General features: G+C 37.2%; 1 protein-coding gene across 12 annotated transcripts in view; it reads right to left on the bottom strand.

The window, feature by feature from the left end:
• Positions 1-25,000, bottom strand: part of LOC115216453 (transient receptor potential cation channel subfamily M member 3) — an 841,279-nt gene that overhangs the window by 24,978 nt on the left and 791,301 nt on the right. For all 12 annotated transcript variants that reach the window (XM_036506322.1, XM_036506319.1, XM_036506321.1 and 9 more), the window contains 2 exons: positions 7,732-7,980; positions 6,400-6,574 (listed from right to left, as the gene is read on the bottom strand). In XM_036506322.1, coding sequence (XP_036362215.1) covers positions 6,400-6,574; positions 7,732-7,980 — 424 coding nt within the window. The remainder of the gene's footprint in view (positions 1-6,399; positions 6,575-7,731; positions 7,981-25,000) is intronic.

Raw genomic sequence — 25,000 nt, 5'->3', positions numbered from 1 at the left:
TATGCTATTACCCCAGTGCACCAATTCCCCACATTGCTGCCACTAACACACACAAAAAATCCAAGCCCCCTGCAACAGTCAAAACCAGCCACTACACTAACCTCCACATTCCTACTCAATGCACAAGGTGTCAGCCCTTCCATCAATGCACAAAAATGGAAGGTCCAATTCATTGAAGACTGGGTTGGTAACCATTCACACCACATATCCCTTTCTTCATTCTCACTGAGACCCACCTTGACAACTCCCACTTGGAAGCCGAAGTGAGAGTGAAGAATTCACAACCATCCGCGCGGATCGTATCGGCAGGAGGAAGGGTGGAACTGCCATTTTCCTGCATGATTCATTTACGGCAGATGGAAATAGTATATTCTCCACGGCTACTGTGAATCAGTCACCGTGCACAACAAAGCCAATGACCTGACAGTAATTGGGCTCTATAGGCCGCCCCAAACACCCATACTGTGCTTTAAAGAATGCCTCAACAGCATTAAGTGCTTTATTCAACAGTGCCATTCTAGCAACATACTCATGATGGGAGACTTCAATCTACCCTGTGTTGACTGGACTACAAACTGTTTGAAACCAAGCACTCCCGCCTCAACCGCTGACAAAGAAGCAGCAGAGTCACTTTTCGACTTTACGAATGAGTTTTTCTTGTCCCAACTTGTCCTTGCACCAACAAGACATCAGAACATTTTGGACCTAGTGTTTAGTAACCACACTAACACTATACATAACGTTACAGTGGAAAAAACCCTTCTTCAGACCATGACATGGTTCTCTGTAACATGAAATTCCACCAGCCGAAAGCTAATCCTAGTGACCTTCCTCCACCCACCCATTTGACAACATGGATCTCCATAAAGCCAACTGGGATGCAATCAGGAACGAACTATCAAATGTTGACTGGTCCTTTACACATACACACATCTCCACCAACCATAAAACATCTTGGCAGATCTTTGTAGACAACGTCACAGACATATGTGCAAAACACTCCCCACCAAGACCTGTGAACAAAAAGTGCAGAATCCCCCAAAACAGAAAAACCATTATCAGAAAAATAAAAAGAACAAACAAAAAAATTAACAAACTAAAGTACTGCCAACAGCAACACACACATTCGACGGCTATCGCACTGCTTGAATCCAAAAAATAACCTCCAACAATGCATGAAGACCCTCATCAATAACCAAAGATCAGCTGAGGAGAAGTGGGCCATTGAAAAAATCAAACTCAACCCCAAAGTGTTCTTTTCATTTGCGAGGAAACGCAGGGTCACTGTCTCCACTGTAGGCCCTCTAATTGACGAAACTGGCACTCTCCAAGATAATGCCAAATCCATGGCCGAGATACTGCAGAAACAATACTGCTCTGTTTTCGGCGATAAACGAAATAAAACACAATTCAGCAGTAGGCCCCGATAGGTTCCCTGCTTGTGTCCTGAAGGTGTGTCGACACCAACTTGCATCTCCCCTTGCTAATCTGTGGAGAAACTCACTGGATGCTGGCTATATTCCAAAAAACCTTCTGTCCCAGTCTGTTGTCCCAGTTTTCAAAAAGGGAAACAAGTCCCTTGCAGTGAATTACCGTCCGATCTCACTCACCTCTCATATCATCAAGGTATTTGAGAGGGTGGTGAGATCTCGAATAACCCAATTTCTGGAAAGCAACAGACGGCTGATCTCCAACCAACATGGGTTCCGTAATGGAAGGGACTGCCTAACGCAGCTCCTGCATCACTTTGAGGACATTTTGAGAGCTTTGGGAGAGGGCTCCAACACTGATGTCATCTACCTTGATTTCAGTAAGGCCTTCGACAGGGTCGATCACAAGATCCTATTGAAAAAAACTATCCAACATTGGTGTCTCTGGAAAGTTACTGAAATGGATTAAGTGTTTCCTGACAGACAAATCTCAACATGTTGTAGTTGAAGGGGTAAAATCAAGCCCAGCCAAAGTCAGTAGTGGCATTCCGCAAGGCACTGTGCTGGGCCCACTTCTTTTCATCATTTACATTAATGACATTAATGACATCATCAAGCACAGCAACATAAAAATCTTTGCAGATGACTCCAAGCTACAGAAGGTCATAAATGAGGCGAGTGACCGGACATGCCTTCAGTCAGATTTACTGGCTGTTATCCAATGGGCAGAAAAAAACAATATGCTGCTGAACGAGGATAAATTTGAGCTAATCCACTTTGGAAAAGAGGATGCCCTGAAACTCCCATACTCCCTTCCTTCAGGTGAAACTCTCGCGCCGTCCAACAACATCAGAGACTTGGGAGTAATTGTGGACAACAACGTAAGCTGGGCCACTCATATAAACACCAAAGTTGACATGGCCCGCAGAATGTGTTCCTGGATTCTCAGAACTTTCCAGTCGAGAGATATCCACACCATTATCCTTCTCTTCTCCACTTTTGCCCGACCCCACCTTGAATACTGTTGTCCACTGTGGTCTCCCCACACAATACAAGGTATCATAAAAGTTGAAGCACCTCAAAGGGCAATCACAAAAAAGATAGATGGCATGACAGGCCTCAACTATTGGGGTCAACTAGAAAAGCTAAAACTCTATTCTCTCCAACGTCATCGTGAGCGCTACATCATCTGCATGATGTGGAAAATATTCCATCAGCATTGCCCAAATGATGTTGGCATCACCTTTAAGGTACATCCAAGGCTTGGGCCCCGTGCCATCCGCCCAAAACAAAAATCGCACTCTCATCTCATAACAACAATACGGCACAATTATTTCACCTCAATTGGCCCCGCTCTCTTTAACATTACACCAAAACACATTAAAACAGAAACTGACCCTATAGGGTTCAAGAAGTCTTTGGACAGATTCCTTCAAGAAATCCCGGATAAACCCCCTACACCCGGATATGTCTCTGTAAACAATAACTCTCTACTTGAGTGGGCCATAGTGCCCAAATTCTGACTTGAAAGACTTCACCAGGTGGTGCTATTAAGTTAGACATGGCCTGGGCCAATAATGGCCGAAACCTATCAAAGTATCAAAGTATATATATACACATATATATATATATATACACATATATATATACACATATATATATACACATACATACACACACACATTTTCCGAAAGTGAAAACAGTGAATCCGAGAGCTCCGACAGCGATAAAGAAAATGAATTGGCACCTGAATGGAGTGAAAATTTAAAAACTGTTTCTTTCGGTGATTTTTCTGAAGAAACTGGACCAAGCCACAGACTTTCCCAGAAGAGTAAAGCCTTAGACTATTTCTTTTTACTTTTACGAATGAGCCTATTTGAAATCATTACAGCGGAAACGAACGGTTACGCTAAATGTAAACAAAATGAAAGAAAGGATAATTAGTGGTTTCCCATAACCTTAAATGAAATTAAGACTATTTTGCCATAAATATTATTATGGATATCAGAAAGTTACCCAGAATAACAAATTCTATCGTAAAATTTTGTTGTATACCCAATTGAATATTAGCTAATAACCCATTTTCTATAGCGATGTTTGAACAAAATTTTAATAATTTTATATTTTGTTGAATTTACCTACCTGCAATTAGAGTCAATTTGTGACAAAAATTATAGTATAGAATTAATTGAGAACATTTCATTAAATTATCTTCCAAAATTCACGTTAATATATTGATAAATAAAAAAGTTATAGTTGTTTAATGAAACCAGACTAAATTTATGATTACGTTAGAAATTAATTGAAACACATAAGGGGTGTATTTTGGTCAGAAATATAGTAACGAAAGGGTTAAAATATGTTTGTGACATATTCACTACAGTTACTGTGGAGAAAATATCTCTCTTATGGTAAAAATGTGTGAAAACATTTGGTTTGTTCCGTGTCACCATCTATCAGGAACCCCAAACATTGATGAGCCGAGATTTTGACTCTTGAATATATATGTGTGCGTGTGTGTGTGTGTATAAGTCACTTTGAAAAGAAGCCCATCCAATGTCAATATACAAACACACTCATGCATATTAATGGATTTTTTACGTAAAGCTATATATAAAGCAGCCAAATGTTAAACTGAAAGATCACTCTATATATTTTCAGTAGAGTAGCATAGTTATTTATTTATTTTACAAGGAAAGGTTGACAGTGATTTTCAAGTTTCGGCTTACTTACTGTCATTACATAGTTGAAGATGCTATTAATATTTTCCTTGTGCATATAAATACATACGTAGCTATATATGTATGCATATGTATTTACACACACACACACACACACACACATATATATATATATATACTTTATTTAAAAGCAGCAGAAATTCAACAAAACCTGTTACTCGGAATTTCACGTTCCCGTTCGTTGGACTAACAAAACTGTCCAACAAATGGGAACGTGAAACTCCGAGTAACAGGTTTTGTTGAATTTCTGCTGCTTTTAAATAAAGCATATTACTCTACCCCTGGTATTTGAGTACTCTTTTTTCCACCTTGTTTCACATTTATGTGTTTACTTCGGTATATATATATATATATATATATATATATATATATACACACACACACATGTACAGCTATATAAATATATATATATATACACACATATAAACACAAACACAACATTTATACATTCATACACACACACACATCATCATCATTACTTAACATCTGTTTTTCATGCTGGCATGTATTGGGGGGATTGATAGGAGCAGCTAAGGAAGAGCAAGATTCTACCTGCCTGTTTTGGCATGGTTTCTACAGCTTGATGCTCATCCTAATGCCAACCACTTTACAGAGGGTATTGAATGCTTTTTATGTGGCATTGGCACCAGTACTTTTCACATGGCATCAGCGCCAAGCAATATGCAAGACAAAAATGATTGGCTGGGAATGGGGGAATAGCATTGTGGCAGGTGTCTTCCTGTAGAGTGGATACATAGATAGATAGAACAAGTTAGAGAGTAAGATAAGGAGAGCAGGTGAGTGAGAGAATAAGATAGAGTGAGCAATAGTGAAAGAGATGGAGGTAAAGGTGTGCTGGGACATATCCATGAAATATAGGAAAGACACGAGAGTGGGGGTTTGGTAAAAAGCACCATTCGAGCATGGTCATTGCCAGTGCCACCTGACTGGCTCCTGTGCCGGTGGCACATGAAAAGCACCATTTTAGCATAGTCGATGTCAGTGCCACCTGACTGGCTCCTGTGCTAGTGACACGTAAAAAGTACCCTCTACACTCTCAGTGGTTGGCTTTAGGAAGGGCATCCAGCTGTAGAAACCTTGCCGGTCCTCAGTCAAACCAATAAACCCATGCCAGCATGGAAAGCGGATGTTAAACGACAATGATGATGATGATATATGTGTGTGTATACATACATAATCAGATATATATATATATATATATATATATACGTATGTAATTATGTATGCATGGGTGTTTGTGTCTTCTTGCCTTGACATTCTATAGTAATTGTAAAAGTTGTCACTCTCATAGAAGCAGTGTTTGCTAAAAACATGTCCAGCCATTGTGTTTGTATTTGAAGGTTTGGGGGAAAATAGTAACTAGCTTGGAAACCAGAAGGGCATCCAGCCAGAGAAAATCTCCTGCAATGAATTTCATCTGACCCATGCAAGCATGGAAAAGTAGATGTTGAAATGATGATGTCGATAATGATGACAACTTTTATCTACTTATTCTACTTATTTCCAAGATAATTAATATCTGTATAATTTTAAATCCAAAAAGAAACTGTCTCCTCAAAAAAACAATTAATCAATACTAAACCAATAGTCAAAAAAAATTATCAAATAGCATGTTTCTGAGAAGTGATCATTAATTGAGAACAGTTCAGAACTACCACTTATAACTTCTAACATACTGTTGCTTCACTCATCCAGCTGTAGAAACCATGCCAAAACATACACACACACACACATATATATATACACACACACACACACACACACACACATATAAACACACACAAACACAACATTTATACATTCATACACACATACATCATCATCACTTAACATCTTTTTTTTTTAGAAAATCAGTGACAACGATGAAGTTAAGAAAGACATTAACCCTTTTGTTACTGCATTTATTTTGTGGTGCTCTGTGTTTCTTTCAATTACTTTAAATATAACAAAGAATGTAGTAAAATAACTTAGTTATCATTAACCTAGTGTTAGGGACATCAGGAGAAGAATAAAAAAAAACAATATTTCTCTGTATAGTAAAGTGTGGCACTTGATTTTAAAGCATTATGTATTTGATGTAGCTTTGAAACTATTAGTAGTAAGTTTTAGAATTCAGTAAGAAAAAATAATCTAACTAAAACTGAGATAATGTAAGTTGAGCAAGAGAAAATTTTAAAAAATAGGTTCAAAAAATATTGCTAACTTACGATCTATTTCTTCAGCAAACAATTCCCCATAGATCATCCAGTATGGATAAAAGAAGACATTGCGTGCAATGTGCCAGGAAGGATCTTCATGTTGATAGTGTACAGCTTGTCGCACTATTCCAAAACTGATTAAAACTATGAATAAGATGATGATGAAATATGACATATCTCTCAGCTGAAATAGAAACGAAAATAAATATATTAATAAATAAAATTTCATATTCTGTAATTATTATTATTATCATTATTATCATTATCATTCTTTTTTTTTTTAGAAAATCAGTGACAAAAATTATTCAAGTTCTATACTTATAGTTTTTCCTAAAAAAAAAAATATATAATCTATTCCATGTTTTGCAGGAATTGAAAGCTGCCTGCAAAAATTCTAGTATTTACCTGTTCTTAAAAGTCTTATGCAACTGAATGTATTCTATGGCTCAAATCACCAAAATCATAGCAGAACGCTAACAATTGTCTCTGATGACCAACACTAAATATCAAGTAGAATACTGTGGTGCCTGGTTGTAGAACAATATAATAACCATGACAAAAACTTCGAATCTGCTGAGACTAAAATCTTCAACCACATAACATTTAGTTGGGTTTCACAATATGAATAAAATAAATTATTCCATAGGTAGTGTGAAAAATAATCCAAATGCTAGTCAATAGACCTAGACAAAGCTGTTGCTAAAATGTCTGAAAAAAAAAAATCCTTTTTATAGAAGCAGTTTTGAAATGTAAATGTGCATAGAAAATGCTTCAAAATCAATTCACTTTGTTACCAAAACAAATGTTTTGTTAAAAAAGTTTTCTCTTTATTGATTGATTGCTTTCTTTCAACTAAGCCAATTTTTGTAGTTGATTGAATCAACTACAGTGAAATTTGAACACAGAATACAGAATAGCGGATTAAGCTTAAAATTCACATCATAAAGTAACAGTGAAAGACAGTTTTGTAATTTCAATCTATTTTTTTTCTTTGCATAATTTAACAATTTCTCAGTAACTCTTTTGATACCAGCCCACCTGTAACTGTTCTATGATACAAACTTCAGCTTAATAATGACAAAGTAATTTTATTAAATTCTTCAAAATTAATTGAAACAAAACGCAGTGTATTTCAAAAGAAATATGGTAACTAAAGGGTTAAAGTAATCTAAGTTAACACCTTCCATCAAAATTTCCTGTTAATTTATGTTCTAAACAACAACTTACTAATGACAAAGTAGTTTTATTAAATTCTTCATTTTCAAAATTAATTAAAACAAAATGCAGAAATCTGGTAAACAAAAACGTTAAAGTTCTACTAATTTTGTTACAGATACTTACCAGCTTGCAAATGATCTTCAAATATGGCCCAAGGTATTTATTAACACTGAGCACTTCAAGAATACGAATGTACCACAAAACAACATCTACGATATAAACAAGACGAGAGGCTTGTAAAGTGTCTTTGTTGAAACGCAAACACACTCCTAATGAAAAAAACAAGATGGCGCATGTGTCCCAGATATTCCAGATGTTTGCCAAATAAACTCTCAGCTTCATTAACAGTTGAACAGGTTCAGCAGCAATAACCTAGAATAAACAGATGAAAATTGACCGATTGTTACTGAAAGAATAAACATGGAATTGTCCAATATGTCTCTGTTTTAATGTTATTTTCTATAATGAAAACATGACAAAATGTCGAATAACAAACATTTTCTTTTGTTATAACTAACTACAGAAATACATACATTATTCAACTGAGAATTACTACACAAGAGATAGGAACAAATATTGGTTTGCACTCCCATTTAATAAGGTTATGAGACATCCATCAAAACAGTATATAAATCAACAATTTTGATGCCAGAAAAATATACGATTGTCTTTCAATTTACACGGTACTTAGCTTGTTTGGATCAATGTTTTATTTTCTTTAATTTAACATGTACAAGGTACAAGCAAGGCTGTATGGTTAAGAAGTTTGCTTCACAACCACATGGTTTTGTGTTCAGTCCCACTGTATGGCAAGTGTCTTCTATTATAGCCCTGGACTGAGTGAATATGACAGACTGAAACTGAAAGAAGCTTAATGTGTGTATTTACATATATGTGTGTGTTAATGTCTCCTTGTCTTGACACCATGTTATAGTTATAAATGACTGTCACTGTCATATAAGCGACATCCTTCATTTTCAGTCTTCCACAAAACCATATCTGGCCATAAGGAAATATTTTGCTTGAAAACAGGTGAGGGTGGGTCATCAACTCTCTACAAATTCCACCCAAACCATGTGAACTTGGATAAGTGGATGTTTAAAAAATAGATGATGATGATGAAAATTATCACTTCAACATTCCCATTTTGCTCTTTCCATTAGCTTACATTTTACTTTCACTTCACTTCTTCAGTAGTGAGGGAGACCGCACTCTAAACTAATGTTTAACCCTTTCGTTACCATATTTATTTTGAGATTCTCTGTGTTTCTTTCAATTACTTTTAAATCTAACAAAGGATTTAATAAAATAACTTAGTTTTCATTAAGCTAGTGTTAGGAACATAAATTGTGACTAAGATTTGGTGGAAGATTTTAATTCAAAACTTATGAAAACAAGACATTTGTACTCAGAACCAGAGCCAGCTTCAGCTGGGTTGGTAGCGAAAAGGTTAAGCTGGAACTTAAACAAAAATTTTTTTAATAAATATTTTAACCCTTTTGTTACCAACCCAGCTGAAACCGGCTCTGGCTCTGAGTACAAATGTCTTGTTTTCATAAGTTTTGAATTAAAATCTTCCACCAAATCTTAGTCACAATTTATGTTCCTAACACTGGCTTAATGATAACCAAGTAATTTTTCTAAATTCTTTGTTATATTTAAAGTAATTCAAAGAAACAGAGCATCTCAAAATAAATACGGTAACGAAAAGGTTATAGTATTTTATGACTGAATAATAAAGTTTTGAATGTCAAAGAAGTCAATTTTTGTAGAAATGATAATACATTCCATCAATTTCAAAATGGAAAGGGTTCAAAAGAAACTACAAAACCAGTTTAATATAAATGAATTGTTAGCATAAGATAAAAAAAAAAAAAAATCAGTGCCAGTAGAATAACTGCTTCATCAATAACTTCCCATTATGGAAACAATAGGAAAAAGTATTATTTGGGATAGTAAATAAAACCCAATATTATAACAGTACTTGTACATGCACACACACACACACAAACAAGGAGGTGCTGGAAAGTTCCTGGCTTTCAGGGTATCTGCTTTTAACTGGTTTTAAAATCCTTAGACAAACCTTTTCTGATGTGTCATCCTCAGAAAAAACAATGAAGTTAAGAAAGACATTAACCCATTTGTTACTGTATTTATTTTGTGGTGCTCTGTGTTTCTTTCAATTACTTTGAATATAACAAAGAATGTAGTAAAATAACTTAGTTATCATTAAGCTAGTGTTAGGGACATAAATTGTGACTAAGGTTTGATAGATTTTAATTCAAAACTTATGAAAACAAGACATTTGTACTACAGAGCCATAGCCAGTTTCAACTGGGTTGGTAACGAAAGGGTTAAAGTATTTACAAAATCTTCAAGCTATGAAATGACTATTAATTCAGAACCCCACCCCAAAAACTGGCACTCCATCACTTACAATGACAAGGGTTCCAGTTGATCCACTCAATGGAACAGCTTGCTCGTGAGATTAACGTGCAAACGGCTGAGCACTTCACAGACACGCATACCCCTTCACATACTTCTCAGGGAGATTCAGCGTGACACAGAGTATCCATTTTTGCCAGTTGAGTGGAGTGGAGCACTGTGAAATAAAGTGCCTTGCTTAAGGATACAATGCACTGCTGGGAATCGAATTTGCAATCCTATGATTGCAAGCTGAATACTCTAACCACTAAGCCACGTGCCTTCACAATTCAGAACCACAACTTCATGTATGTGTGTGTGTGTGTGTGTGTGTTTTAATATACTTCAGGTTTCAGGTTAGTCCCACTGTACAACAACTTGGGCAAATGTCCCATACTGTAGCCTTGGGTTGACCAAAAGCTTTGTAAGTGAATTTGATAGACAGAAACTGGAAGAAGCCCTTTGATATGTGTGTTCATTTTATCCTTGAGCAAGACACTTTATTTCACCATGCTCCAGTCTGCTCAGCTGGTAAAAATGAGTATCATCATCATCATCGTTTAACGTCCGTTTTCCACGCTAGCATGGGTTGGACGGTTCGACTGGGGTCTGGGAAGCCAGGGGCTGCATCAGGCTCCAGTCTGATCTGGCAGAGTTTCTACAGCTGGATGCCCTTCCTAATGCCAACCACTCCGTGAGTGTAGTGGGTGCTTTTTACGTGCCACCTGCACAGGTGCCAGGGGGGTCCGGCATCAGTCACGATCGGTTGGAGCTTTTAATGTGCCACCACCACGGGAGCCAGCCAAGGCGGCACTGGCAACGGCCACATTCGGATGGTGCTTTTTATGTGCCACCGGCACAGAAGCCATCCGTAATTTAAGGGGCCAGCCTTGTTACATTCTGTGTCTTGCTGAATCTCCCTAGGAATCACATTAAGGGTACACGTGTCTGTGGAGTGCTCAGCCACTTGCATGCTAATTACACAAGCTGGCTGTTCCACTGATTGGATCAACTGGAACCCTTGTTGTCATAACCGACAGAATGCCAAGTCATATGTGTGTGTGTGTGTGTGTGTGTGTATTCATATTCACAGCATGTGTGCATGCATATCTACATGTCCATTTACATTTGCAACAAACACTGCTTGTTATGAGTCATACTGTAATTAACAGTTCTCCTGTCAACAAAATATCTGCTCACCTCACACCATAGAATACATTTGGAACGAGAGATCCTTTACTTGAAAAACAAAAAGAAGCAGATACATATTAGTGACAGGAAGGGTATCCAGCTGCAAAACCATACCTCGATAATACATATGCCTAATCCATGCCGGTTTGGTGAGAGTGGAGGGGAGAAGGAAAAAGTATGTAAAACAAATGGATATTTTTAGCACACTGATTTATTCTCAATCAACCAGCACACAAAGAAAAAAATCTTTTCCAGTTTAGCAAAATACAATACTCAATTTCAAAGCATTGTATAATTTATGTGGCTTTCAAACCATTCAGATTCACTATAAAAGTCTTAGGAACCCTTAAGGAAAGTTCTTTAACTAAAACTAAGAAAATACTCTCTACACTAGCATTAGTTGAATTGTTTTTATTACCATCCATTAATATATTTAATGCAGATTTTTCAAAAGGATGGATCATTTAATGCTTCAGCTAGTATAAATATCCATTAATATGTTCTCATTATTTATGAAAGCTTCTTACAAATGCAGAAGAAAATGACAATGTGGAAGTATTTTATGATAACTTCAAAATCTGTTAAGTTTATTTAACACGAATTCGGACATAAAAAACTTCCAGTCTTCAAACCATGAATAAATACTGTCATATAATGTTGCTGAAATACCATGTTTAGAAAATGTCTGTCGTTGAACGAAGCCAAAGTAATTTTCTAAGTAAATAATATTAATTTACCCCAGTAAGTAATGTTAAGGTGTTGATAATTTGATGACAGTGAAATCTGGTCATGCAGTGGAAGAAAATTCATGAAGTAGACAAGTTTGAGTGATTAAATTGAATGAGAGGAAAACATTCTAATCAAATGTTTCACAGATTCTTAAGTTAATTACTAAAGTGAAAAAAATGAAAAGAAATTTTATATGGAAACAAGAGGCTGGAGAGCTACAGAAATGAAAATGGACTGAAATGAAAGTGCCTTAGTTATGTTTCTTTACATTCATCATCATCATCATCATTGTTTGATGTCTGTTTTCCATGCTAGCATGAGTTGGACAGTTCGACTGGGGTCTGGGAAGCCAGGAGGCTGCACCAGGCTCCAGTATGATCTAGCAGTGTTTCTACAGCTGGATGCCCTTCCTAACGCCAACCACTCTGTGAGTGTAGTGGGTGCTTTTTACGTGCCACTGGCACAGGAAAAGGGGAGGCTGGCAACGGCCACGATCGGTTGATGCTTTTTACGTGCCACCAGCACGGAAGCCAGTCAAGGCGGTGCTGGCACCGGCCACATTCAGATGGTACTTTTTACATGCCACTGGCATGGGTATCACAACTACAATTTCCATTTGATATTTATTTTGATGTTGATGTACTTGACTCAATAGGTCTCCTCAAGCACATTGTCAAAATATATTGCCTTTCTTCTTTCCAGGGTCAATGTAATGAGTTGATTTAATCCATTATCTGGTTTAGCACCATCTGGCCCTTTGGCACTTTTTGCAAACTTTATAGCAAGCATTTGCACCTCGCTTACTATCAGAGGATGACTCCTGCCTGTCAACCCTGGGAAAAGATTTATAGGTAAAACCCTTCTTCCTCTGACTAAGCTATTAAAAATAAAAGTAGCAGTGATACACTGGAGTCTACTAGACTCTACTTTTTAGCTGTAAATTTATGGCCTTGTATCAATGTACTAAATCAGTGTGTATTAAAACAGGAGTGAGTTAATAAGCTAGACTATACAGGATTGGCCAAAAGCCACCTGACAGTAAATCAAAACCATTTAATTCTAAGATTTATTTATGTTTAACAACTGAATGAATTTAATAAAAGCATCTAAATATGAAACATCATGAAGATTGTTCAAACTGAAGTCCTTCTTGAGCAACACGTTTTCCCATTCAAGTCAATACAGAATTACAGATAGTATTAATGGAATTTTAATTTACTGTTGGGTGACTTTTGGCCAAGCCTGTATGTTTCACAGTGTGCTTTGAATGCCAGGCTACCAAGTTCAACTCTTGTCAGAGTTGACTTCATCTTTCATCCTCTTGCAGTTGAAAAAAGTTTGTACCAATAAAACATTGAGGTTGATTTAACTAACTATTCTCATTACTCTTTGAGTGAGATTTGAATTGAGAATGTAAAAGAAAACCAAACCACTACCACAACGTGTTGTACAAGTCTATCAAATCTTCCATTAAATGTGTCATTTTGTAAATTTATAATATTTTAATCATGTCCATTCTTTACTCTTTAACCAAAAAAATAAAAGCAACAGAAAACCTAGACCATTTGGAAAGCTTGCTATGATGAAATATTTAACTCTTTTGTTACCAACCCGGCCAAAACCGGCTCTGGCTCTGTAGTATAAATGTCTTGTTTTCATAAATTTTGAATTAAAATATTCCACCAAACCTTAGTCACAATTTATGTTCCTAACACTATCTGAATGATAACTAAGTTATTTTACTAATTTCTTTGTTATATTTAAAATAATTGAAAGAAACACAGAGCATCTCAAAATAAATACAGTAACAAAAGGGTTAAGCACATTGGATAAAAAAAAAAAAAAAGAAAAATAGATTGCTTTGTGTCTGTTTACAACTACATCCTTAGAGACTAAAGTATTGTTGAATTAGTGTTAACAGATTTAATGTAATGAGAAAATAAATCTAATTAGAAAGACATAGTATGAACCTGACAACAATAGCTCTATGATTAATATTATTTTAATCATTTCAAAGGACATAAAGTCACCTGTAGACATACTCTTGTCTCTGGCACACTGGTAAACTGTCTTTACTCTCTGCCATTTCTACTATTATTATTATTATTATTATTATTATTATTATAACGGCTTCAGCTCCTTGGAGCTGGCTAGGCACCTGCCACCTCCTGACCAACTCATCTCTCTTCCTCTCTTCATCTTTGTAATGTCCATTCCACTAGCCTTAGACTAACCACTGGTCACAGACTTTCTTCCTACAATCTTGGTCATCTGGAATGCTAACTTAATCGAAGCCTTTCCACAAGATGTTGACGTGCAAAGATTCAAGCGGAACATTAATGGCAAGAATTTCACCTGTTTAGGAGAGCTTGCAGAGGTCATGAGCACTGGTCCTTCCACCAGACCCAGCAAGTAAAATAACATAACCTCCCCCTCAAAACAGGGAGACAACTCTAATATGTTTCTGATGTATAAGACCTCCTCTATGGAAGTTTAAAGTAATGTTAGCCTAAGAGCTAATATCATCCTTTCCACACCAGAAGTATTTTTGACAGTCACTACATCAAATATGTTAAGAATGTTAATATTAACACTAACTGTGGTACGGAGAATCTGTACACCCCCATGACTGGCTAAGTGAACCATACTAGTTAGTATAAACGAGCATGTGCAGAACAGTCCGGAAAGAGTGTCATATCATCATCATCATCGTTTAACGTCCGTTTTCTGCGCTAGCACGGGTTGGACGGTTCGACTGGGGTCTGGGAAGCCAGGGCTGCACCAGGCTCCAGTCTGATCTGGCAGTGTTTCTACAGCTGGATGCCCTTCCTAACGCCAACCACTCCGCGAGTGTAGTGGGTGCTTTTTACGTGCCACCTGCACAGGTGCCAGGGGGGTCTGGCATCAGCCACGATCGGTTGGTGCTTTTAACGTGCCACCGGCACGGAAGCCAGCCAAGGTGGCGCTGGCATCGGCCACATTCGGATGGTGCCTTTTATGTGCCACCGGCACAGAAGCCAGTTGAGGCTGTGGTACAGGTCATAGGAAACTACTGAATAGAGATATCGTAGAGTGCTTGTTGAAGATACACAGTTAAGGAGTAATAAGAGAACATCAGGAATGCTTGATATTATAACAGTTCAGATATAACAGTGACAACGAGAAGTCGTATGTCATATCACTAGCACTGATAGTTTTTCACATGAATGACACTGAATTAACTAACTCCAGTGCTTTATTTTTCTTTATTATTGTTAGCTGTGTAATTTGAAAAATTTATTAACATTTCCCAACAAATAATTTTATCTGACATCAATAGTGCAACAATCTCAAAAAGTCAACGGAAATTTTTGCCAGAACCCTTTAGATGGATTAGCACTTTTGAGTCATCCATAAGCTTATCCTCTTTAGGCTTCACCTCTGTTTTATAAACTGGATATGGATTAGAATAAATCCATGGTTGTATTAAAACAAAAAGGAATAAACAAGATAAAAACAAGCCGTAATTGTAATTCCAACTATTATAAAGTGAAAATGTTTTTCTATGTGTAGCATATGCTGAAATGATTAACAATAAACAAGCAAAAATTCTCACTTTTAGATTAATATTATCTAAACAAGCTAATGTGAACAGCAGCTTTTGAAGCCTTAATTTTGTTTCTTTAAATTTAATTTAAAAATCACAACCTGAACTAAAAGACAGAGAAAAATACAACATCACCATCATTATCATCATCAGTAGTAGTATTTAGCATCCATATTCTATATTAGCATGGGTTGGATGGCTTGACAGGATCCAAGGAATATAATCATTAAAAAGAAAAAGGTTCTGCATGTTTGAGAAGCTTGCTTTATAACCACATAATTTCAGGTTCGATGGAATTAGTAGATCAGATCAAACCTTCTACATAGTGGAAGTTATCATCACCACCATCATCATCATCAACATTTAACGTCTGTTTTACTGGCAGGCATGGGTTGGACGGTTTCACAGGAACTGGCAAAGCTAGGGGTCAAAGTCTGTTTTAGCTTGGTTGCTACAGCTGGATATCCTTCCTAATGCCAACCACTCTACAGAGTGTACTGGGTGCTTTTTACATGGCACTATCACCAGTGTCTTTTGTGTGGCACCAGCACCAGAGCTTTTTATGTGGCACCAGCACCCATACCAATGCATTTCACAAGGCACCCTGGTGTATGTTCTATCAACCCCCCTTTTATGGAATTGCCAAGTTACAAGGATATAAACAAACCAATACCAGTTGTCACACACACACTGAACAGCCTTCTATACAGTTTCTTCATGGCACCTTTGGCAAGTGTCTTCTACTATAACCCAGGGCCAATCAATGCCTTGTGAGTGAATTATGGTAGATGGAAACTGTGAAGAAGCTGTTAGTGAATGTGGGTGTGAGTGCACATGTGCATGAACACACACACATACCATCATCATCCTTGTCATCATGATATCCACTTTTTCATGCTTGCATGGGTTGCACAGTTTACTGAGGCATATTTTCTATGGGGTGGTGGTGGTATGCCTTTCCTGACACCTACCCTTAACCACAGCCAAGCAACATAATATTTCTGCATGGTCAGACATGTTTTGTATGACAGTGATGACACTCATTTACAACTATCACATGATGTCAAGATGAGGAGAAACAAGCAAAGATATACAAATGTCAAGCTTCATTCAGTTTCCATCAACCAAACTCACTCACAAGGCTGATGCCCTTTCTTGATTTAAGATGGCAAGGTGTAATTTGGAGATTTAGCTGCTCTTTCAAGCAGGTTGATCAGCCATGCAGAGGCTCCCATATTAGCTGTTCAATACTTTTGTCAGGATATTTACAAATTTATATGACTGCCTCAAGATGGCAAGGTGTAATTTGAAAGAGTTTTAACTGCTCTTTGAAGCAGGTTGGTCAACCATATAGCGGCTCTTATATTAGCTAAACCTTGCTAAAGTTCAATACTTTATTCAGGGCATTTACAAATTATCATTGTCACAAGATTCTGCTTCTTTATTGCTTGACTTTCAGAATGATGTTCTTGATATATAATTTTTTTTGTGTTGTTTAACCCTTTTAATACCAACCTACTTAAGCCAGCTCTTGGTTCTATGAGATAAACATCTTTTAAAGTGATCTAAATTAAAACCTTTCATCAAGATTTAATGCCAGTAGATATTCCTAATAGTAGCTTAATAATGACAAATTTGTGGAGGTGTATGGCTCAGTGGTTAGATTGTCGAGTTTACGATCAAGAGGTTGTGAGTTCGATTCCCAGACCGGGATACGTGTTGTGTTCTTGAGCAAGACACTTTATTTCACATTGCTCCAGTTAACTCAGCTGTAGAAATGAGTTGCAATGTCACTGATGCCAAGCTGTATAGGCCTTTGCCTTTCCCTTGGATAACATCAGTGGTGTGCCTCGGAGGGTAACTTTCTAGGTGCAATCCCATGGTCATTCATAACCGAAGGGGGTCTCCTCCTCCTCCTAATAATAAATTTATTTTACTAAATTCTTCATTATTTTCAAAATTAAATGAAACAAAGGCAGTTGTATTTCAACAGAAATATGGTAACAAAGGGTTAAAGTGATCTACATTAAAGTCTTCCACCAAAATTCCACATTAATTTATGTTCCAAACATCAGCTCAATAATGACAAAAAACTATTTCACTAAATTCTTTGTTAATTTTTAAAATTACGTAAAAGCACCATCCGTTCGTGTCCGTTGCCAGCCTCGCCTGTCCCCCGTGCCAGTGGCACGTAAAAGCACCATCCGTTCGTGGCCGTTTGCCAGCTCTGTCTGGCACCTGTGCGGGTGGCACGTAAAAAGTACCCACTACACTCACGGAGTGGTTGGCGTTAGGAAGGGCATCCAGCCGTAGAAACACTGCCAGATCTGACTGGGCCTGATGAAGCCTTCCGGCTTCACAGACCCCAGTTGAACAATCCAACCCATGCTAGCATGGAAAACGGACGCTAGATGATGATGATGATGATGATGATGAATTGAAGCAAAATTAGCATATTTCGATAGAAATAGGACAAAAGGTTCAAATAAGCTCCAGGTCAGCTCTTATGATCAAAAGCACCTGAGCTGTGAACATCCCTTCTTTTGTTTTTTAGCTGCTATTTCTAGAAGGTCATAATGACTATACAGAGTCCTCACCCAACACTTGTCAGTTCGAGAAATGTACATGTAATTTTAATGACAATATATAATAAATTCACTTAAAATGCTTAGCAACATTTCGTCCATCTTTACATTCTGAGTTCAAATTCTGGTGAGGTCAACTTTGCCTTTCATCCTTTTGGGGTCAATAAAATAAGTACCAGCTGTACACAGGGGTTGTTGTAATCGACTTAACCCTCCCCTAAAATTGCTGGTCTTGTGCCAAATTTGAAATTTATAATTAAATTTACTGATTTAATAAATTTCTGTGTATAAGAGGATTGAATTCAGATTACATTTAATTGAAAACGTTTTACATTTTTTTTATTATTATTACATCTGAACAAAATATGCAGAGACAAAGGATATTTGAAGGGAAATCAAAAATGATTTCCCAAGATGATTTCATCGCAAAATAACTATTTACAATATAGTCAAATCACAACATATTTGATAAAAAAAAACAAGTGTGTTAAGACAACAATAGAAAAATTTCCAATAGTTCCCTTGATAGACTATACAACAAACAGCTGTTTCTTGACAGATGATGTAATCTCACAATTTTTATTATGTCAATGAAGAACGAAAGCAGAAAAATAGAGTTAGTGATTGAAAACTATGATAGAAAATGTCAGTAGAGAACTAGTAGGTTTTCCTGTCTTTTAATTAGCAGGATAGACTAGTCTATCATTGCTAGATAGACTTGTCTAGACTTTATAACCCTTTAGCATTCAGATTGATCTGTTAACCCTTTCTTTACCAACCCGGCTGAAACCGGCTCTGGCTCTGTAGTACAAATGTCTTGTTTTCAAAAGTTCTGAATTTAAAATCTTCCACCAAACCATAGTCACAATTTATGTTCCTAACACTAGCTGCATGATAACTTAGTTATTTTACTAAATTCTTTGTTATACAGGGTCTCCACAAAGTCTGGGTACATGGAATAAATAAAACCATAACATAAAGAATTAAATAAGAAATAATAATTTCTTAAAGTATGTGTCAATCCCCATGTACCCAGACTTTGCGGACACCTTGTATATAATATAATAGAAGGAAACAGAGCATCTCAAAATAAATACGGTAATGAAAGGGTTAAACGTAATACTTATTTAATTCACATTGTTTTGAATTAATCTTGTGTTATTTCACAGCTTTGAGATTTCAATGATGTAATTATGTGTATATTTAGAATGACATCGTAGGATAGGTGTGACAGGCCAGATCTGGTCAATTTGAATGTAACATAGGGAGAATATTTAGGCTACACATTGCTGGTTAAAATGCTAAGGTGTTAAACTTAGACTTGTCATGAGCCATATGATTCATAAGGCTAGAGCTTCACCCAGTTTCCATAATGTGTAAGTGACTGAGATTACAACACTCTCTCCTGAATGGGATGCTAGTCCATCACAGGGTTAACTTTCCAGGATCTTTGTAGTTTTCGTCACTGTTTACAATTTTGTTCCTATTGCTTTCAAATTTGGTGTATGGATTAAGTTTTGTAAACTAATTATGAAAATGGAATTCATTTTCCATATAAATCTATAATTAAAAAGTTATTAGCCTTTAACATTTGCAAAATTTGGGTATTGTAGCCAATCAGAAGTGAGTATTCTACATACCTATTTCTTTACTACCCACAAGGGGCTAAACACAAAGAGGACAAACAAGGACAGACAAACGGATTAAGTCAATTACATCGACCCTAGTGCGTAACTGGTACTTATGCTGCGTATATGCATAAGGAGAAGGAGATACGAGAAAGGTAATCTTCTACTATAATAATACACCATCACAACATATGAATGAGAAAGGATGGTGTGATGGGGAAGTATGTGAACATTGACAAGTTTATTTATTTGATTTACCATCCATATTTATATATAAAATACTATAATCAGCCGTCATTTTTGATGGCACAGGGGCCAGCTAGTTTATTTTATAAAATCCTAGAGTGTATTGCAAACTTTCGCTCTTGAATTTTTTAAACTAATAAATGTCTGTTTTAAACAATATTTTGACTGTTATTTCTAGCAACTTCTGTTGGTTTGTTTGTTCGTAGCTTTTAAATATTTAATTTGCTTACAAATATTTTAATGTTAACTTCGTTCACGTGACTGTTATTTCTAACAATGCTTTGACATGCTGATGTGCCCCCCCCCCATGGAAGAGGCAACGAACGCACTGTTTTCTGATTGGCTGAAAATTATCAAAATTTGAACACCTGTAATATTTTTGCAAAATTTTTCTGGAATAAATGAATAACAAATTCGGATTCAGCGTCAAAAATTACATCTGTATGATACATTAAAATATTTTTTTAAAGATAATTGTAAACAGTGACGAAAACCACAAAGATCCACTTCCCAGCTATTTCTGGAACTTATTTACAGTTGACCAGACTGGAGCAACAGGAAATGAAGTGTTTTGTTTTGAAAGCACAATGCACCACCTGGTCTTTGAATCGAGACCACAATCTCACAATCATGAGTGCAGCACCCTAACCACTATGCCTTCACATTGTGGAGGCGCAATGGCCCAGTGGTTAGGGTAGCGGACTCGCGGTCATAGGATCGCAGTTTCGATTCCCAGACCGGGCGTTGTGAGTGTTTATTGAGCAAAAACACCTAAAAGTTCCACAAGGCTCCGGCAGGGGATGGTGGTAATCCCTGCTGTACTCTTTCACCACAACTTTCTCTCACTCTTGCCTCCTGTTTCTGTTGTACCTGTATTTCAAAGGGCCGGCCCTTGTCACTCTCTGTGTCACGCTGAATGTCCCCGAGAACTACGTTAAGGGTACACGTGTCTGTGGAGTGCTCAGCCACTTACACGTTAATTTCACGAGCAGGCTGTTCCGTTGATTCGGATCAACCGGAACCCTCGTCGTCGTAACTGACGGAGTGCTTCCATGCCTTCACATTAGGGTGAAAAACATTAAAAAAAGTAAAGAAAACGAAATCACTGTTGATTAATATTGATTTTAAATTTTGACACAAGGTCAGAAAGTTTGAGGATAGGGTAAGTTGATTACATCAACCCCAGTGTCCAACTGTTGCTCATCAACTCCCAAAAGGTGAAAGGCAAAGTTGACCTCAGTGGAATTTGAACTCATGAAATGTCACTAAGCATTTTTTGCCCAGCATGCTAATTAGTCAACCAGCTTACTGCCATACAGTTGATTAATATTCGTTTCAAATCATAGCACAAGGCCAGCAAATTTGGAGAAAGGGGTAAGTTCATTATATCAACCCCAGTGTTCAACTGGTGCTTATTTTACCAACCCCGAGAAAGGATGAAAGGCAAAGTTGACCTAGGTGGAATTTGAACTCAGAATGTAAATATGGACAAAATGCCACTAAGCATTTTGCCCAGCACGCTAACGAGTCTGCCAGATTATCGCCTTACAGCCAATTAATATTGGTTTCAAATTTTGGCATAAGGCAAACAATTTCGGAGGAGGGACTAAATTGATTACAGCAGCCCCAATGTTCAACTGGTACTTATTTTACCAACCCCGAGAAAGGATGAAAGGCAAAGTTGACCTAGGTGGAATTTGAACTCAGAACATAAAAATGGACAAAATGCCACAAAGAATTTTGACTAGCATGTAAGCGATTCTGCCAGCTCACCAACTTACTGTTGATTGATATTAAAAATTCAAGGGCAGAATTTAACAAAAAAAAAAAAGAATAACAAATTTAGGGAGCAACTGAACAGAAGAGAAAAGAATGCCAGCCCATTTAATAAGTGGCGTGAAAAGTAAGAGAAACCATAGAGATGGCAACAGGAAAAGCAACCTTAAGCATGAGTTTGAAGGTTTTATCTGTACAACTGTTGATATTAAATTAATATCAACAGCAGATTCTGTGCTATTTCACATATAGCTGAAGCTATTTGAGAAAATTGCAAATATACTCTAATAATTATATTGTTAGAATTGTAGAATTGCTCATTGAGAAGTGAAAGAATTAATAATAATAATAATAATTAGATCTTTTACACCTGCTGAAACTCAACATTTCAATGTTAAACTAAAAGATTGTTTGATATTATCATGATAATGAAAGGAAAATTATGCATTATCATATTTTAAAGCATAGCAGCCCCAGGAAATTTCATTTAGTGAATCAAAAGATATTTTTAAAAATTTGTTCAGTAAAAAAAAAAAAAAAAAAAAATTTTTTTGGTAACAAAGGTGTATGGCTCAGTGGTTAAGGTGTTGCACCTGCAATCATAAGATTGCAGTTTCAACTCCTGGATCAGGTGAGTTGTTGTGTTCTAGAGCAAAACACTTCATTTCACATTGCTCCAGTCCACTAAGCTGTAAAGTAATTCCAGCAATGGCAGGGAAGTTAACTCTATGACAGACCGAGTCCCATTCTGGGGTGAATATTATAATCTCACTTAAACCCCATGGAAGCCAGGTTAAGTTTTGGCCTTATGAGTCCTAGGATCATGTCAGACCTAAGTCCAGGTGACAATTAGTGTACATGGGGAGATTAGGAAAATTTTCAAAGAGTAGAGAAAATGGTGAGGAGGACTGAAAATGTGTTTGGAAAAAGAGCCCGAAAGACAGTTTTTGCTTAGACTAGGCACGATAATGGTTTCAAATTTGGCACAAAGTCAGAAATTTCGTGGGGTGGGGGTTGAGTCAATCACATCAACCCCAGTGCTCAACTGGTACTTATTTTATTGACTCAGAAAAGATTAAAGACAAAGTTGACTTTGGCAGAAAACATAACAGAAGGAATGAAAATTATGGTAACAAGGACCAATCAAAGACCAACAAAAGCTTATATGAAGATACCAAGAATATTAAGAGAAAATAAACTTTAAAATGATAGAAGCAATGTGAATATAACTATTATGGAATGGCCATATAAAGTATATAAATAATTTTAAACTATATGCCAAATAAATAAATAAATAAGTCAGATACCTCACAAAGAGAACAGGGGGAAAATACAGAAATGAGTGACTAGTAAACAAGTGTTAACTTGAATAGTGGTTTTATAGAATTTAGAGTAAAGTAAATACTGATAGTGTACTGTATTATTCCCAACCTGTTTTTTTTCAATGCCTTAAGGGCTGACAGATGAAGTGTATTACAAGAACAAATTACAAAACAGTGGGAGCTTTTTACAGTGTGTTTGAGAGAGAACAACAAATAATTTTTTTTTCTTTCTCTCTTTTAGGCACTTTGGACCTCCACCAGAGTTTCCTCTGGCTTCATCCAGACTGAGCATAAATCGTCATCTTTTGGGTCCCCAGCCACCTGCTACACCCGAGTTGGATTGAAATGCATGGCCCTTATGGGTGGGTGTAAATGATGCTTCAAAGCGTCGCGTATTGTGCCATCTCTCACCAGAGTGAGGCAATGTGGGCGCAATGACGTGTCATGTTTTCACTTTCGCTTTGCTGTCGGAGTTTGTGAAGTGAATTAAAGTGAAGATCATGTTACCATGTGATCCCAATGGCAAGATATGACCTAAATGTCCTCTACTAAATCTTGTTAGTATTATTGAACCAAAAGAAGTAATAGTACGCACCTCATACAGTGAACATAAAGGAGTTAAACCACCTGTAAAAGCTCTTTACTCTTTACTTGTTTCAGTCAGTTGACTGTGGCCATGCTGGAGCACTGCCTTTAGTCGAGCAACTAGACCCCGGGACTTATTCTTTGTAAGCCCGGTACTTATTCTATCAGTCTCTTTTGCCGAACTGCTAAGTGACGGGGACATAAACACACCAGCATCGGTTGTCAAGCAATGCTAGGGGAACAAACACAGACACACAAACATACACACACACATATATATATATATACATATATACGACGGGCTTCTTTCAGTTTCCGTCTACCAAATCCACTCACAAGGCTTTGGTCGGCCCGAGGCTATAGTAGAAGACACTTGCCCAAGGTGCCACGTAGTGGGACTGAACCCGGAACCATGTGGTTGGGAAGTAAGCTACTTACCACACAGCCACTCCTGCCTCAGTTTCATCATAAAGTGGGCTCTAACAACTGATTTTACGGATAAATAAATGATTTGGAAGAGTTAAAGAAAATAGAAAAAATAGAAAAATAAACAGATGGTTCCGGGTTCAGTCCCACTGCGTGGCATCTTGGGCAGGTGTCTTCTGCTATAGTCCCGGGCCGATCAATGCCTTGTGAGTGGACTTGGTAGACGGAAACTGAAAGAAGCCTGTCGTATATATGTATATATATGTGTGTGTATGTGTGCGTGTTTGTGTGTCTGTGTTTGTCCCCCTAGCATTGCTTGACAACCGATGCTGGTGTGTTTACGTCCCCGTCACTTAGCGGTTCGGCAAAAGAGACCGATAGAATAAGCATTGGGCTTACAAAGAATAAGTCCCGGGGTCGAATTGGTCGACTAAAGGCAGTGCTCCAGCATGACCGCAGTCAAATGACTGAAACAAGTAAAAGAGTAAAAGAGAGAGTATATATGTATATAGGTGCAGCATGGCTGTGTGGTAAGAATCTTGCTTCTCAACCACATGGTTCCAGGTTCAATCCCACTGTGTGGCACCTTGGTTAAGTATTTTCTGCTAAGGCACCGGGTTGACCAATGCCTTGCGAGTGGATTTGGGAGACAGAAACTGAGACAAGCCTGCTGTTGTGTCTGGGTTTATCCTCCCCACAACTGCTTGGCATCTGGAGTTGGTATGTTTACATCTCTGTAATTCAGTGGCTCAGCAAAAGAGACTGATAGAATAAGTACTAGGCTTTAAAGAAAATAAGTCCTGTGGTTGATTTGTTCAAATAAAACCCTTCAAAGCAGTGCCCCAGCATGGCTGCAGTCAAATGACTGGAACAAGTAAAAGATAAAAGATATAT

The sequence above is a fragment of the Octopus sinensis genome, linkage group LG10 (genome assembly GCF_006345805.1).
Source record: "Octopus sinensis linkage group LG10, ASM634580v1, whole genome shotgun sequence".
Lineage (NCBI taxonomy): Eukaryota > Metazoa > Mollusca > Cephalopoda > Octopoda > Octopodidae > Octopus > Octopus sinensis.
Note: the sequence above shows the minus strand (reverse complement) of the source record. Positions and strands in the feature narration are given on the sequence as shown.